At 36.0% G+C, this 16,509-nt stretch overlaps 1 protein-coding gene across 1 annotated transcript in view; it reads right to left on the reverse strand.

The window, feature by feature from the left end:
• The window catches only part of CFAP54 (cilia and flagella associated protein 54), a 118,698-nt gene that overhangs the window by 36,933 nt on the left and 65,256 nt on the right, over positions 1-16,509 (reverse strand). Inside the window, exons 37-48 of the mRNA XM_055809189.1 lie at positions 15,872-16,099; positions 15,446-15,669; positions 15,214-15,349; positions 14,390-14,504; positions 13,201-13,353; positions 12,495-12,692; positions 11,479-11,566; positions 10,851-11,057; positions 8,980-9,046; positions 6,618-6,800; positions 3,753-3,839; positions 2,603-2,725 (exon numbers count right to left, since the gene is read on the reverse strand). Of these exons, the coding sequence (XP_055665164.1) occupies positions 2,603-2,725; positions 3,753-3,839; positions 6,618-6,800; positions 8,980-9,046; positions 10,851-11,057; positions 11,479-11,566; positions 12,495-12,692; positions 13,201-13,353; positions 14,390-14,504; positions 15,214-15,349; positions 15,446-15,669; positions 15,872-16,099 (1,809 nt within the window). The remainder of the gene's footprint in view (positions 1-2,602; positions 2,726-3,752; positions 3,840-6,617; positions 6,801-8,979; positions 9,047-10,850; positions 11,058-11,478; positions 11,567-12,494; positions 12,693-13,200; positions 13,354-14,389; positions 14,505-15,213; positions 15,350-15,445; positions 15,670-15,871; positions 16,100-16,509) is intronic.

Consider the following 16,509-nt stretch of genomic DNA (forward strand, 5'->3'; position numbering starts at 1 on the left):
AAAAGGCAAAAAACAAAAATCCTTTTCCAAATTCTAGGAGCTCTATAAACATCAACTATCAATTGCCTTTATGTTCTTCACATTTCTGAATACCAAACGTAACTCCAAACTTTGCACATGCCACCTCTGCTATTCACTAGAGCACAGAGATCTGTGAATGGAACTGAAACAAGAGCTACAAGTCAAGATGAACATGAGACCTCAGCCTCCTTGAGGGCTCTTAAAACAACTGTTTCTTCCCTTATACATGCTTCAGTTTTCTGAACCCTAACCCTAATTCTAGTCCATAGTCAAAAACCCTTTACCTTTTCACCAGGATACAAACCAGTCTACTGAGGAAAGGAAAGGAAGGAAAAAGCAGAGGTAAAGATCATTTCCATCAATAACTGGGAGCTCTACACAGAACTGCCACTTGGGTTCTGTGTTTTTTATTAACTCTTTTATTAACTCTGTAGTCCAGATGTAGCCCTCTATCATCTCTGTCATTTCCTGGATCATGGGTCCTTCTTATTCTGAGAGCTGTGCAAAAGTCCAGCATGCACTTAGCTTTACATGCATCACACCCTAACCAGAGACCTAATGCTGAACCTTCTCTGCTGTTCAGCCACTCACCTGCGAACTCAGTTAGAAAAAAAAGACAAATCAGTGACAAATCAGACAAAAAAAAGTGACAAATCAGCCAGACTTTGTCCTAACTCTGTGAGCTCTTCAGACAATATACAAATTAAGGAAAGGATTTAAAAATGCATTTTAACCTGACTAGTATCAGTAAGGAGTAAATGCATTGTACTATAGCCACGAACAGGGAAGCTTCACAGAATCAACTCCAGTGAGGATGCTCATAACTCTTTACGGCTCAACCTAATAAGAATGTAGTGTAGCTTGTGCTCTAAGGAAAACCAATATATTTCAGTTTCTTCCCATGCAGTTAGTATGAAAGTGTCACAGGAAAATTAAAAAGGTCACCTTTTTTGATAAATATTTTAATTTTTATTAAGTTCATGTTTCATTTAAAAACTAGTACCACTGCGGTTTATTCTAGGAGTGCTTGTCCATATTTCTGGTTTTTTAACATCCTATCATAAATTTGACATCCTATCATAAATTTAATCATAATTATTCCCTTATTAATTAGCTTAGACATTGATTTGTTGGCTATAGCAAAAAAAGATGCTGCTGCTTGGTGCTGGTTATAGCTGTTGTGAGGCTGCAATGTAAGGACAGTCAGTCCATGGGCTGGAAACTCCCTCTCAGGGTTTGGTGAGCTGGGAGAGGGGAAATTTCCCTTCAAATCAGCTCATTAAAATTAATTTGTTCTGCAGTGTCAGCTTCACCATCTATAACACAGGGTAAGGGAAGCAAATGTGAAGTCATGGAGGTGGGTTAGGAATTCCTCTTTTAGCACCAGCCTCTAACTCTGACCAGATTAGAAATACCATCCTATTGCATGTGTAGAAAGTGGCTGTCCAATCAAGTTAAATGCACATTGCTGTCAAAAGGGGTGTTCCACTACTCTTCTATCCCATGTTCAGCCCAGCTCCCTAGTGCTGGCACACATACTTTGTCATGGGGTGACACCTACCCAAAAGCATCACTCAGGTAAGGGAGACCTTAACTATATCCATCCAGCAACAATTTAGTAGATTACTTTCGTAAGTGCTTGGAAAACAAGGAAAGGCTACATAATTGTTAGGGGGGAGGCTTGCCTGGTAGCTCTGAACTGTATCTTCCTGCACAGGTACGTTCACAGGTAAGACAAAGACCAGGTCAATTGTTACCAGCTTTATGACCTTGCAGTACATTAGTGATCAAGGTAAGATCACTACTTGGCTTTAGATATGGAGAAAATCAAAGAAATTGACCTGGGGTGCCGTGACTGTTAGGGCTCTAAAGGCGCCAACAGCTCTTGCTGCCCAGCATCTCCTGGGGCTCCCTGCACTCTGCCCACAGCCCATGACCCAATGTCAGCTCCTAAGGCCATCAGTCCCTGCCCTAGCGGCGCTACAGCAGGGCTTGTCTCCAGGTCCCCACCTCCTGGACCTGCTGTGGCCCCCTAACCCGCACCCACCCACTGGGGCCAGATCCCGGCCCAGCCTCACCCAGACCCACGACCCTGTGCAGCCATCGCAGAGCTGTGTCGAAGCTCTCAGTTCTCCTCAGCAGGCCTGGTCCTGTCCCCCACCTGAAGGCTGATGTCCTGGCCCAGCCTCGGCCTGACCCCAGCCCCACAGAGGTGCCCGATGCCCGGGGCTGGGGGCCGCCCCAGCTGCCCTGCTCCAGGGCTGGGGCAGGGGAATTCTGCCATTAATGGGGCAAGGACTCTACCCATATTTGCTTTGTCTACATATGAAATCACAGATTATTTTTTCAACAGTATTATCTGCATTACTCACTGTATAAAACAGACAGAATGTATGTTTCAAAATTTTTTTTTCCTGCTGTTCAGTGAGAGAAATTCATGTCATTCAATGCTATTTGACCTGCCTATTGAAAGAAATATAAATTTTTCAGGAACGTGTAATAATTTGCAGACATGGAGTATGTGCAGTTTCATGAAGAAATTGAGTGTTACAGTTCAGTGTTATACTTTTCTGGTATTTACCTTCATTTGTTCAATTTTTCTATATCCTGCAGGAATTTTCCATGGAATTCTCTCTCCACAGTTCAGCAAAGACAGCTCATGAAAGGCCTCTGTAAAAAATCCTATATCTGTAAGTACTTTAATCTGTGAAAAAAATAAGAAAACCTTTGATTTAAATAATTTTCAGTTATTCTTTTTGCTCAAAATAAAATGTATTCAAAGGTAATTTTCAAATAGATTTGGCTACTAGAATAATACATTGATGGAGAATGTTATTCACTGGAAAGAAATATTTTTTACATTTTAGAGTAAATAAGTGAAATCTCAAAGATCGGTCTTTCACTTTTAAAAACAAAAATAATAAAAAAAACCCAAACACCATATTCTTCAAAAACTTGCTCCTGACAAAGGAAAATAACTTAACTCATCTGGCTAGAGCTCTGAGTGTCAGTCTGAGATCAGCCCCATATCAAAATCTGTTTCATACATTTTACTCCTCTTAGCCTCACAGTACTCAGCTACTCTCCCTAACCCATATTACCATTTCCTGAAAATATCTAAAAACAATAATACCTTGACTCTAACTACAAGTTAGATTCCTTTAAAAAAAACCCAAGGTATTCAAAAACCCCAAAACAAAACCAAAAAGTGAACATCAGTGAAATAACAAAAGTCTGTTTCCAGATGTCTGAAAATCTGGTTCCACCGTGACACTGATAATAAGTCTGGAAGTGAACACTCTGAACAAAAAATAATTTACATTTCTGACTTAAGAAAAGACAGAACAGTAGAACAAGATAAGAAATACCAAGTAAAAAGTTTGGATTTCAGAGGGAAAATCTTATCATCATATCTTTAAGGAGAATGCTTGTTAAATGGAGGTAGAAAGAAATGATGGAAGTACTTAACAGTCTCTGTAGGACATTGACAGTAAAACTGCATAAATAACTCCACATCCTACTAAAATGAAGAATGTAAATAATAATTGCATTTAGAAAGTAGTCCTATTCAAAAATCTGTTGTGCGGAGAAACACTAAGCAACAGCTGAACTTTAAGGCACTATTTTTCATAGTAGCGATATATGAAGAAATATTAAGTCAACTACATAACAAAATCATGAAAAATTTACTTGATATACAATGTGCTATGATAAAAAGAAAGTTTGATTACCTTGAGGATTTTTCCTTCAATACATTTAGTTGGGTCCTTACAAATCTCAGAAACAAGGTACTGGTATAATGTAAACAATGGTAAAATCTGTAGGAAAACATTAGGTCATTTAGCTATAAATGTCACAAAGTGTACAATTATAGAAATGCACATTGCAATTGTATATCACAAATGTATAGATAATATAGAAGCACTGCTTTCACTGCCAATACCACTAGTACTTTTACACTCTATGAAGGATGAATGTATTAAAAAGTTCTTCAGCTGGCTAGATAACCCCTTATACTTTCTTATATGTGATTCACAACATAGAAAGTAAAGTTTCCCCAAACTATTCTCTGTGTTCAAAGTGGAATTTTTTACTATACCATCAGTGAACAAATGTGCTGGAAAGATGTTGATATAAGGGATTTCTAAAACGGCATTTTGATGCAATAATTTTTCAGTATAAGTAACAGAATAATAGAATTCTATAAGCTTTATAAAAAATATACAATGAAGTTCTGCAACTAAGTAAAATGATACCAATTGTAAAATAAACTGGATGGTGATGAGGTTTATTGACAAATTTATTCACTTTCATTTCAAACAGAAGTTTTTGTAGGGGCAACTAGCACAACAAATTTTGAAACTGAGTTCTAGTAAAGTATACAAACACTGTATTATTACACAGTATTTCAGAAAAAGTAGATTCTTTCCTAACATATATTTCTTTATTGAAAATGAAAGAATTTCCAAAATTTAATTACTGTTCAGTTTTTACATTTTTCTTCACTTTAAAATCTCCCTGAGCTTGCAAAATGTTAGCAACATTGTTACTTTTTTGTCAAATGCACTTTTAGTTTTCATAAAGTAGCTTAATACTTCTGAATTTGGATTACAAATGCTTGAGGTAAATGTTTTAATTGTACCCATATTGTTTCCAACAGATATTTGAAGTAGTTCAACAAAATTAGTCTTTTAGGTCTTATTTTTAATAAAACTTGAATCTTGATATATTTTGGTTTAAGTGTCAAATCAACTTAGTGCCCACCATGGAAAACACTCCCACACATTAAGCATTCAGTAGAAATGAAGTTCTTATCCTGCTGAAACTGCAATTGCTTTGATGATGATCTATGACCTGGATCTATATCCTGCTAGTAAAAGCGTAGAAAGAATCAAAAATGTGCACGCCCATGTGAAGCAAGCAGTTAAATTAAGTGTCTCTGCCACCAGGTAACTGTCTGCTCCTTGATCTTATTTGATCTCTCCTAGTGAGGGCAGCTAGACAATGCTTAGCAACAAAGTGAACTCCTGTAATGCAGGATGGGAAGAAGCAACAGCAGTAGGTAAGACAGACACTAGCCTGAAGTTCCAGATGAAATTAATCCAATAAACAGCTTGCTGACAAAAAGGGGTAACACCTCACTGCCTTGTCCTCTCTAAGTCCTCTTCCATCTCTACCCACTAACCCAGGCGTCCTCATACTTTTTAACCAGGGGGCCAGCACGCGGATGCAGAGGCAGGCAGTCATCTGCAGCTGCTTGCTTTCCCTCCCCAACCCCCGGCAGGGGGGTTCTGTAAATACCGGGGGCCGGATTGAGGACCCTGGGGGGCTGTATCTGACCCGCGGGCTGCAGTTTGAGGACCCCTGTACTAACCCTTGCTTACTCCCCTGCTGCCACCCACATGACCTTTTCCCCTCCCTACTGCCACTTGCAGGACTTTTCCATAAGAGGATTCTTAAATGGAATTTCTTATGGAACTCATTAAAGCAGAGAGAACTATCTGCTGAGGTGTTCTCTGTCATGCTGAAAGCTGTTTTATTTAAGTATACAATAATCACCTGACATGAAAATCTGTTAGAGCATACAGGACCAAAGAGAGACAGAACTGCACCTTTTTGAGTACTAGTAAACAATTCAATCTATTTATTCCCATGTACAGCACTGCACCTTTGAAAGAAGTTGGATTAAAGTGGAAGTGGTCAGTCATTAAATGGAGGAAAAAACCACATGGCCAACATAAGAGAGAAGCTGTAAAAATGCTCCACACAGAGGAATAAGAGAACATGAGAAGAAGAAAGACAGAAGGGATTTTACTTACTGAATGTGGGGGAAAAAAAAACCAAACCCAAAAAAAAGTATTACTGAAAGCATTATGGACATACTGCATTTAAAGTAATTCTCAGTACAGTGCACTTCCAACTGTAGGTATAGAAAATTCCCTCTGAAACGCCTAAACTAAGTGGACCACATATTATCATCTTCCTGAATAAACAAGTACCCTGTATAAACTAAAAATTGTAAGCAGCAAGCTATGCTTTGCCTCTGTCTCCGTGTCACAGAACCTAATTATATAGGTATTTTGCTGTAGAGGAATGAAGGTGGGTTAATTAACATTGATAACATACAGCTGTGGGCTGGCTTCAGGGGCAGTGAGTTGGCTGATGTGGATAAGGTGCAGCTGTGGCTGGTTCCTGCTAAGTAGTTAAATAGCTGTAAGGGGTATAGAAGAGGAGCAGTCAATGAAGAGAGACCTAGAAGAAACAGAGTGAGGAGAGAGGGTGTGCCTTGGATGAGAATAGACAAGGGGAAGGCAGCAGAGGGACTGGCCTGGAGAGTATGAAGTAAACAGCACAGATAGTAGATGGACCCTAGAAACCTTGTAGGGGATTGGTGGCCGTGCTAGGGCAAGGCATACTAACTACTTATTGAAGTTAACTTGATATGTGATGGTAAAAGATCTTGTTGCAGCAGGCTAGTTTTGAGAGTGCTGTGACATTTTGCTAGAGCTTCTGAAGTATCTTGCAAGTACACCCACACACAAAAATAAGACTTGATATCTCAAAATTGATTTCCAGAGTATAAAAATAATACTTACTATTAAATTTTGTTTTGCACAATGTAATTCAAACATAAGGAAGTTCAGGCTTGCAACTACAGTAGAGATATCAGCTCTGTAGCGATCAGAGAACAAGTCAATACCAGGAACAAGCATATTTGTTTCATATTGTGCAAAGTCACAGTCAGATGTCGGATGTGGAAGAGAAGCTCTGAACAGGGTCTGAAAGTAATAATAATAATGAACTAGTGAAAAGATGTACAGGCATTAGTGAAACACTATAAAACTCAAACCCTTGAGACTCACAATGACTTCATAAAGGAAACTCAGCCAATATGTTAAGTACCCAGTTGTTTCTAGACAAAACCATGAAAAATCTTTTTAGAGAAAATGCTTTATGTGTGAACTTGATGGAGGAAAAAAAAACAGGCTGCAAATAGTCTAAGGACAGCATTTTACAAAACAAGCAAAAGAGAAAAACTTATCTAGGTGTACAAAAATAATCATGAAAGATTCCTCAGCAACTACTCCCCTGTTAGTGAAAAATCTTCCTAAAAAGTCAATGGAATTTGTCTCAGATTCCAGGTCAAAGCATACCAAATAAATCTCTGGAAACACTAGAAAAAAACTAATAAAGCACTAGGGGTTCTTACAAAGATTTCTCAGATTAATCTTAGGATAAGCTTTTGATCAGCAGACAGAAAGAACTTAATCATTTATTCAAACATCTCCATAATCAAGGAAAATGCATAAGAAAAATACATGTTTCTGGGGATGCATTCAAACATTTCTTCGCCAGTCCAAATGTTTCATGGAAAATATCTGCCATGAGAAGAAAAATCTTTTTCTTTTCCCCACAAAGTAAGGTATTTGGATTTTACTTAGCCTTAAGTCCTTGCCCCACCACCACCTCAGCTTTGGTTTCTGGGAGAGTTGCTGATTTTAAAGCCTGTTAAAAGCTAGTCCCACCCTAGTTCCGCCTTTAACTAGGTCAGCTAGTGTAGCTTAAACCATATAACTTAAAACTGATGTGAACTTTCAGGAAGTAACTTAAATGTTCCTCCTTTAAAAAGGGAGGAGTGCTAACATTGTCTCTGATATCAGATATTCCTTCCCTATTGTTTCTCTTGTTGGAAGTAGCAATGATATGCTAGAGAAATATGAATTTACATACCCAGATCTGAGATATTAACAAGCCTAAAGCCAAAGGTGGTACCAGAGGTGGAATTTAAATAAAGTTATAAAAGCTTTCCAAATCAAGGAACAAATTATGGGCTTGAATTTCGCAAGGTACAGCGACAGTAATTGATTATATTTTTCAAGATTCACCCTGCAAGCTGCTCCCATCCCAATTAATATCACTTCAGTCGAGTCCCAATTATTTCTACCGTTATACAACTGGAACAAATGATTACTACTATTTCTCTCAAATGGAGGAATCAAAATTGTTCAGCTTTGTACTACCAGCAATTACAGTGCTAGAAGCTAGTCAAAATTCTCCTTTACCTCTGGTTCTTCAACTTGTTCTCCCTTTGCTGAACTTAACAAGGTTTTAAATGTGGCCTAGCATAGGTCACACAGTCACAATCAAGGCTGGTACAAGACATTACAAAGTGGCATGGGTTTGTTTTGGAAGAAGCCAACCAACTTCCTGATGCTGCGATGCTGCACTGATAAGCAGCTGAGTAAGCATTGATCCGAGCGCAGTATGACTGGCAGAATACTTGCAGTTCTCCTTCCTATATCACTTTTGTTACTGGTATCTTAAAACTTCCTTTTAGAAGTGAACTGAAACCCTTTTTTCCTCTATACTTGGTTTCTGAAAATTTGCAAACTTAATTTTAGTGATATAATTTTCTTTGCAAATGAAATTGAATCATTTTGACTATCCTCTATTTTTAGAGCAAACTTCTAACAGAGCTGAGATTTTAGTGTTACAAACCAGTATCTTTAAATGCTAAAAGAGATTTTAAAATTTCTTCTCTTAAGTCTGTTCTCCTGGTTGAAAATTTATGACAAACTGTGAAGACTCTGTACAGATCTGACAGAGAGAACTCGGCTATCGATTCCATCCAGCTCTTCCTGAGCAGAACACTTCAAGAGAAGGAAAATATATTGGACTGCCAAATATTTCAGCCATCTTCACTTTTCAGTATTTCATTATTTCTCTGAGACAGTAGACTCTTATTGAAGTGATAATTTTTAGGCTATAATACAGGAACACTGTTAAAAAACAGAGAATAAAAACATCTCATCTAATCCGCATAAATTGTCAACTATGTCTGATCTCCAGTTTTCCTTCACAATCAAAATGAAAATATTTTAATAGAGGCTTATTGAGATTTAGATTTTAGAATAAATTTTTCAACTTCATGAATTCTAACTGAAATTTTATTCTTACCTTAAAAAGCACAGCAGAAAAACAGCAGTATTTAGTTCTTAATCTCATCTTTGATGTTGTTATATACCTAAAGTACAACACATATGAATGTGCCCATCAATATAAATTATTCAAAAAAAAAAATTAATCTAGCATAACAATGATATTAACACAATCTAGATGTTTTCCGTATTGGAAAAGAGCTGCCTGTTCTGTAGATAGGTGCTCAGCCATGCCATGTGAAGTAAGGAGCATTTGACCAAAGACATATCTAGACAAAGGGAGTTCTCTAGATACTCTTTAAAGTTAAAGGAGGGAAACAGGCAATCTAAGTGCAAAATTCATCTCATACAAAACTAGAAAAAGCAAGTCAAGCAACTCATGCCTTGAAGTGTATTTCTTTCCATAAAGGAAGCCTAAGATAAGTAGCTCACGTGGACTTTCACATAGTAGATGTCTAGCTAGATTAAATTAATCACACACAGTACCTTATCAGAGCTTTAAACCACCCTGTTAGCAGGGTAATTATCTGATCTACAATATTAGAAATCTTTAATACAGATTAAAGATCAAGGAAAAAATTATGGGCTTGAATTTTGCAAGGTACAGCGACAGTAATTGATTATATTTTTCAAGACTCACCCTGCAAGCTGCTCCCATCCCAATTAATATCAGACCCACTTCAGTCGAGTCACAATTATTTCTACCGTTATACAACTATAATATATATAGTATATATTATATTATATATATATAATATATAATATACAACAATATAATGAAAGTATTCGAATCCTTTCATCTGAGACAAAGTCACTCTAGAAAGAGCAACTCAAGGGAAAGATGTTTAACATCTTCCTTTAAACTCTGTTTGACCCAAGTCAGGTCTGAATAGAAGAGATCTGCCTGAGGGAGAAGCTGAGAGGATAGCTCCCTCCAGATCCCTGGACTTGGAGGGATTTGAAATGGGCATATTAGCAGTAAAGGAATCGTATGCAGTGCAGTAAATATGTGCCACAAGCATCTGTAAACAGCTAGGGATTCTGTCTTGCCTAATTGGACCCAAAAATGCACCACAGCTCAGAATTAGAAGAGCTGTGGTTTAGAATCATCTTCAACTCATCTTTTCCTCTTGGGTGCCAATTCAGAGTGTGGCAATACCATTTCATCCTGAAATAGCCATGCTAATACTTTCAAAGCTACCTTGGTTTACAGGTACTTTACAGTGTTATTAATATGACCTGTTTCTCAGGTAAGACAGTTTACTCAGATGAATCTCTGCCCTTTCATGGGTATAATGCTTCCAAGGTCATTTAGAGCTGGCTTAGATATTTCTAAACTTTACATTTTGTACTTTTTTATATGGTACAATACATTGAGGAACAGCTCAGAATTACATCCATAGTATTTTACCAGCAGTCAAGGAGTACTGGACAGAAATATTTATTGATGGTAGACTTTAATACAGTAATTCAAATTTCATTTAGTTGTAATTCACCAGAAAATGAGTACTTTAGGCAGTAAATCTGCCCTCAAGATACATTAATATTTAATACGTGCAATGACTTGGAAGATATGATATTTCAATTGAAAATCAATATGATGTAAAATCCTTGTGCTTATGACTTTTTATCATTTTGTTTTATCTCAATGATCTCTTCATATAATATACAGCTGCAATTATTATCAAAGATGAGCACTCAAGAAAAGGGAACAAACAATATTCTCCAAAAGAACAACTTTCTTCCTGAAAGGAAAAATTCCTCTGGTTTTGATGAGTCTTTTTTATAGCAACTCATTAGTATTTTCATTTAATTTCAAGTTGTCTAATGTCCTAGATGAGCAATTTTTTTAAAATATGAAAGAAATGCAAATACAGATAAAATACTTACTGAGCTATCTTAGCCACTAAGACTGCTGCGTGTAAACATCCCCAAACTCCAGCCTGAGAAAGAAATTTCTGACTAATATCGGTTGATCTTCCAACTGCAAAGCAGTCTGTAGCATTTTTTGGAAAATCTAACTCTTGCCAGTTGTTAAGAGCATCGGCAGTGTTGAGTGTTTCATCAAGGGCTTGACACCAATATTTAAAAGCAGCTCTGTAACACATAAAAAACGTTCTCATCATATTGCTGACATTTTCCAAAGTGGAAGATAAGACTCGCTTCATTTTACCTTATTGCCTGAGATACAAGTAATTCTGATTAGGTCAAAAACTGAAATACAGTTTCTACAACACAGAAAGATACCATTCCTGGTCAACAGACTTATTGAGATAGCAATAGATATTACTTCTTAAAAACACATAGAGATGCTTAATTAATTTGCTTAATTGCAATTAGCTAGCTAAGAAAAAAAAAAAAATCCTGAAAAAAAGTCTCAAAATATAGGTAATAGTGAGTTAGATGAAAGGTTGTGTGGACTTGAGGACAGCACAAGAACTTACAAGACAGCTGGAGGGTATATGAATGCCAATTAGAAAATGAAACAATGCCCTTTTTTAGTCCAATAACTAGGTACCTTTTGTTTCCAGCATAAAAGTGAAGATTTCCAAGTTCATGTAGAGCCTGAGCCTTGAGGTCTCTTTGGTTGTTTATTTCAAGGATTCCTGTTATTCATTTTTTTAGCAGATTAGAAAAAAAATATTGTAACACCATTAAATCAGTGAAAAAATCTTGAACAAATTTTGCATGAGAAGTAGACCTGCATCAACATGTAATTCAATGCATTCATATTTTTGAAAGATTTATTAGGCTTTTACATTTTACCTTCAAATGTACAATTTCTTATTTCTACTAACTTTAAAAACAAGAGTAGGATATATTTATGGAGCTGTTTACCTAAGCTTTTGTATTTTTGTGTTTTCAGACCTCTCAAATTTCTTCCTCTTCAAGAGATAAACTGGGAAGCAGGCCATTGGCCCTGCTAAACAGCAGTGGCTGCATACAGCACAGTAGCACTGTCCTGAGCTCATTTCTGGATCCCTTAGTTCAAATAAAACAAGTTATCCCATCTGTTGACCTGCTGCACCTCACCTATTTCATCATACAGCAAAAACAGGTAGTAGTGCTCAGCTGTATTAATACTGTATTACTACATACATATTAATACATCTGTATTACTGTATTAAAGCCATATTAGAATGTAAGATGGAAGCCAAGCAACTAGGTCTTATATTCAAATGCACAGAATCCAAAAGGTCTGTTTTCTAGGGAAAAAAAACCTATCATGGAACTAAAATGAATCTGCTAAACACTACAGCAGAATTTTAATTTGGGAATAATCAGTGCACCACCACTGAAGTAATGCTTTTTCGTAAGATGAGATAACTGTAGAGGTTATGAACCAACCAGTGGCTTGTTTAGGATCTAAAGCAGATTTTCTGAATCAACAGAAAGAAGGGTGTGTGTTTCTGGAAACCAGCTTTCAGACAATTATAGCTGTCTGATGGAGGAAAATAACACTGAAATAAACATATATGATAGGCAGAATGATATTACATCTTAGCTGTAAACAGAAATTTATGAAAAAATTACCAATTGTTTGTTCATAGGAAGAGATAACTACTGAAAGCTGTGACTGTGGTATCGGTTTACTCTCAACCATACTGGAGAAACTGAATTTTTCTTGAGAAAGATCACGTGGTGTTGGTAGAAGTATCAGTTCAGCTCCGACAGTAAATTCCAGCCTTCTGTTTGAAGAAGTATGACTGCCAATTGCTCTTCCAGCATTTTCTAGACCAGAAAAGTGATTTATATGATCAGTTTGGAAAAGCATTATACTATTTTCCAGCACCACAAATATTTCCACACCACATTACTCAAACATAGAATTCCTGTGGACCCTATTCTTATCTGGTTTCCTATACTATGATTCTGTCTTTGTGTCTCCCAATTAAACTCACTGGACAAAACTCACTGGTCAGTACAACCAAATGAAAATACGTGCTCTGTCAGAGAAAATAAACTCTTGAATATCTGCGAGTCAGTCCTTTGACAGAGGTTTGGCTGCAGACAAGTGACACAGCTGCATGAAAAAAAATGTATCATTTCATCGCAAGAGAGAAATCATAGGGAAACAGGCTTAGAGTACAGAACTTCATCTATAACTTCATATTCTATGTTTTTTCTAATTGTCAATAATCACTAAAATTTGAATTTAAAATTATATTCCTTTCACTCTTCGCTATTTTGACTGCATATACACTTTATTAAGTGAGAAAAACTACGATAAATAACTCACCTTGTGTGCTTGCAAGAAATAATGAAAGTAGTTTTCTGCTGTGTCTCAGTGCTCTGCTGTGATATTTACATTTTTGTAGAGTTTCTCTGAAACATTTCAGTGCATTATTCACATCAAGAGGTACATAAACTAGGGCTTTCGCTTGACTACAATCTAAAAAGAATTCATAATTATGGAGAATAATTTTGCATTACATAAATATATATATTTTTTGTAAATCACCTTGCAAAACATACTTTTTAATAATTTCATAACTTTAAAACTAAAGTATATTAATGTAATCACCTTTGCATCCTATTGGATTATGCATTAAAGAAAAAATATTAACCATCAGGATCACTTCTGAGCATTTATATCTTTTCCAGTGTTACATTTTAGTTATCATGTGACATCTATATCCCCTGAATTCCATCTGCCCTGGGAATGCCTCAGCTCAGCTCTCTGCTCTGAATTCCAGTATCTGAAGTCTTGAAACAATTTTTTTACTACAACTGCTGATCCTATTTACTACAATTACTGTAATAATAGTAGTAATAATAGCAAAAGTATTTTAAAATTATAAAAAAAATAGTAAAAATACTGCATAATACTATCTACTCTTCTTACATACAGTGTTATTTATTGTTTAATAACTTTCCTCAGCTGAATTCAACACAAAGCTTTGTGTGCAATACATTGACATCTGTGATATGAAGAACTGTGATTAACAAACTTCCATTAAAGACTATAACATTTTAATCCTGACTGATAAGATCAACAACTGTGAGTAAAAGAGGTGTTTTGTCAATTTATAGTTCAGTTTTTCCGTTGATTCTATCGATAACAGTGCAGGCTCACATTAACTTCAGGGTATATTGCTGAACACCCAACAATACCAATGGAAAACTGGACCAAGACCACCACGCTCACTCAACACACTGTAGGTCACCTGGCAGGTGCATGACAACTGCTTTTCTCTGCTTTCAGATACAGCCTGAATATATTTGGAAAGGTCTTGAAAACATTAATTTCCATCCAAAATATCAAGAATAATAATCTGAAGCCAAACCTGAGTTTCTATTAAAAGAAACAGATTATAGAAGCAGTGGCAGACCTATGATAAGGAGGAAAACAAAGAAATATCCTGTTTGAAAAGAAGAAAAAGATACGAGGGAAAAAGAGAACTCACAAGACTGAAATGTGTTCTGACCTGTATAATCATTTCTCATCTCAGGATAGAAAAAGCATCCAGGAAAAATCCGTTCACTAGCAGAATGGGCAACAGGCAGCTGTAATTTCTGCCCTATGTAGTTTCTGCAACTCATCTAAAAAGCAAGTTTTGTTTCATGATAATTGGCAACTATTCAGAAATATCAATGTTTGGTGCTTAAAGTATCTAAATACTCAGTCATAGAACAAAACATAAGAGGAGTGATTTACTAAGACACAAGTACCACTGTCAGTAAGAGGTGAAACATTCACAACACCTAAATATTGGATAAAATATATAACTGTTTAGTTGTTAATGAATTAAACTCGTATCTTATTTGGTATTTGCCATAATCATGAGCAACTCGTTGATGTTCAGCAAATATTCCACCTTTCTTTGTCTGGATAAATGCAGCTTGCAAAGAACCTGTCAGTAGGAGCAGTGTTCCAATGCAGAAACAAAGCAATGTCTTTGCATTTAATTTTAATTAATTGCAAAGATTGCACAATATCCAAATAAATGTTTTCAGGTTAAAAGAGCAGCAAAAAGAACTAACATGAATTAGATTTAGGATCATAGTATGGAATCGGTACATTATGCATGGAAGAAATTTTCTCTGAGTCATCAAGTGCAGACCTCTGCCACTGCTGGAATCATGTCCTATAAGCCTTTTCATGCACTTCAATCAATCATGTTCATTAATTTATTATAATTTAATATTTGTGAACATTATAAAAAATCATATTAAATTAATCAGTGAAGGTACTTCTCCATATTTAGTTCACATTAAGAGTCAGTGCCCAAATAAGAAATCTATGGTTCACCTTATGTGCATTATCAGACAGATATTTCATGAAATGAGATTCATGGCTTTCTGGGCCACTGAATTGCTGTATCCTTTCCAGCAGCTTCCTCTGAGCATATACCAGCAGCGGACTCACTTGCTCTGTGTACCTCTCACTGAAAAAAAGCAAAGTATAGTAATTAAGAAAAATAACAGTCTATTTAACTATATAACGTTGCTTTTTAGTTTATATTAGAGTTGGTGTAACTTACTGTGTAAATATGTTAAATTGTACAGCTATGTGCACCAGTGTTTCCCACTTCTTCATTTGATATAACAATTCTATTGTTTTAAGAATCAGATTACATATCCATTTCAAGTCAACCACATTCACATCATCCAGGGGAGACTGTGGATGGAGATTAGAACCACCATTCTCATCCATAATACCTCCTAAACAACTGGGAATGCAGAAGTCTCCTTCAGGTTCCACAGTCTACAGTGAAGAAACATTATTCTACCTGTTATTTTCAAACTTGTTTTTAGGACAAATCAACTTATAAAGATTAGAAAATACGGTAAAGTACTAAAAAATTATTACAGAGAATAATTTGAACATATCAGAATACAATGCAAGAGAAAGAAAACTACCTATGTGATAATAAAGAGTATACTGTCTTAATAGAAATAAATTTTACCTTAAGAGACCTGCTTGCTTGTAGTTCAGTTATCATATCAATGATCATGTCTGATGCCAAATAAAATGGCAACCAGATAGTGTTTCTAAGCAAACTCATAGTAATGGGAAATATATCCATATGAGAATGTGAATGGTTAGCAACCAATTGTAATTCTTGAGTATAGTTCCAAAGTTCTCGACAAGCATTTTGAAGCAATGTCCAGTGGCCACCACGGTGAGCAAGAACCTATGCATACCATTCAAAATATAATTATACTTCAGAAATACAGAAACTAAAAGCTTCATTCTTTTCTTGCAAAGCTTAAGTAAGGTTTCAAAATTACAGTCTATAGATCATCCTTAATAACAGATCATTCAGTATTTAAATTTCTATAAAGCATTACAGAACATTGATTTGGAAGTTTACATAGAAGCACTAATTTATAATTGAATTTAATTGTTGCTTTTGGTGTGAGAATAAGAAATAAAAATTAATTCACACCACTTATGTGGATTTACTTGGGTTTAGAAGGATTTATGGGAAGAGAAGTCAGTCTGTATTTCCTTTTAATCACTGGTCCCCTTGTTTATACTACCGAGTCATCCACTAAGACCTGTAAATGGAAAGGTGAGCGTGCAAGTATTTTTAGAAAGATT

Source organism: Falco peregrinus, chromosome 6, assembly GCF_023634155.1.
Source record: "Falco peregrinus isolate bFalPer1 chromosome 6, bFalPer1.pri, whole genome shotgun sequence".
Lineage (NCBI taxonomy): Eukaryota > Metazoa > Chordata > Aves > Falconiformes > Falconidae > Falco > Falco peregrinus.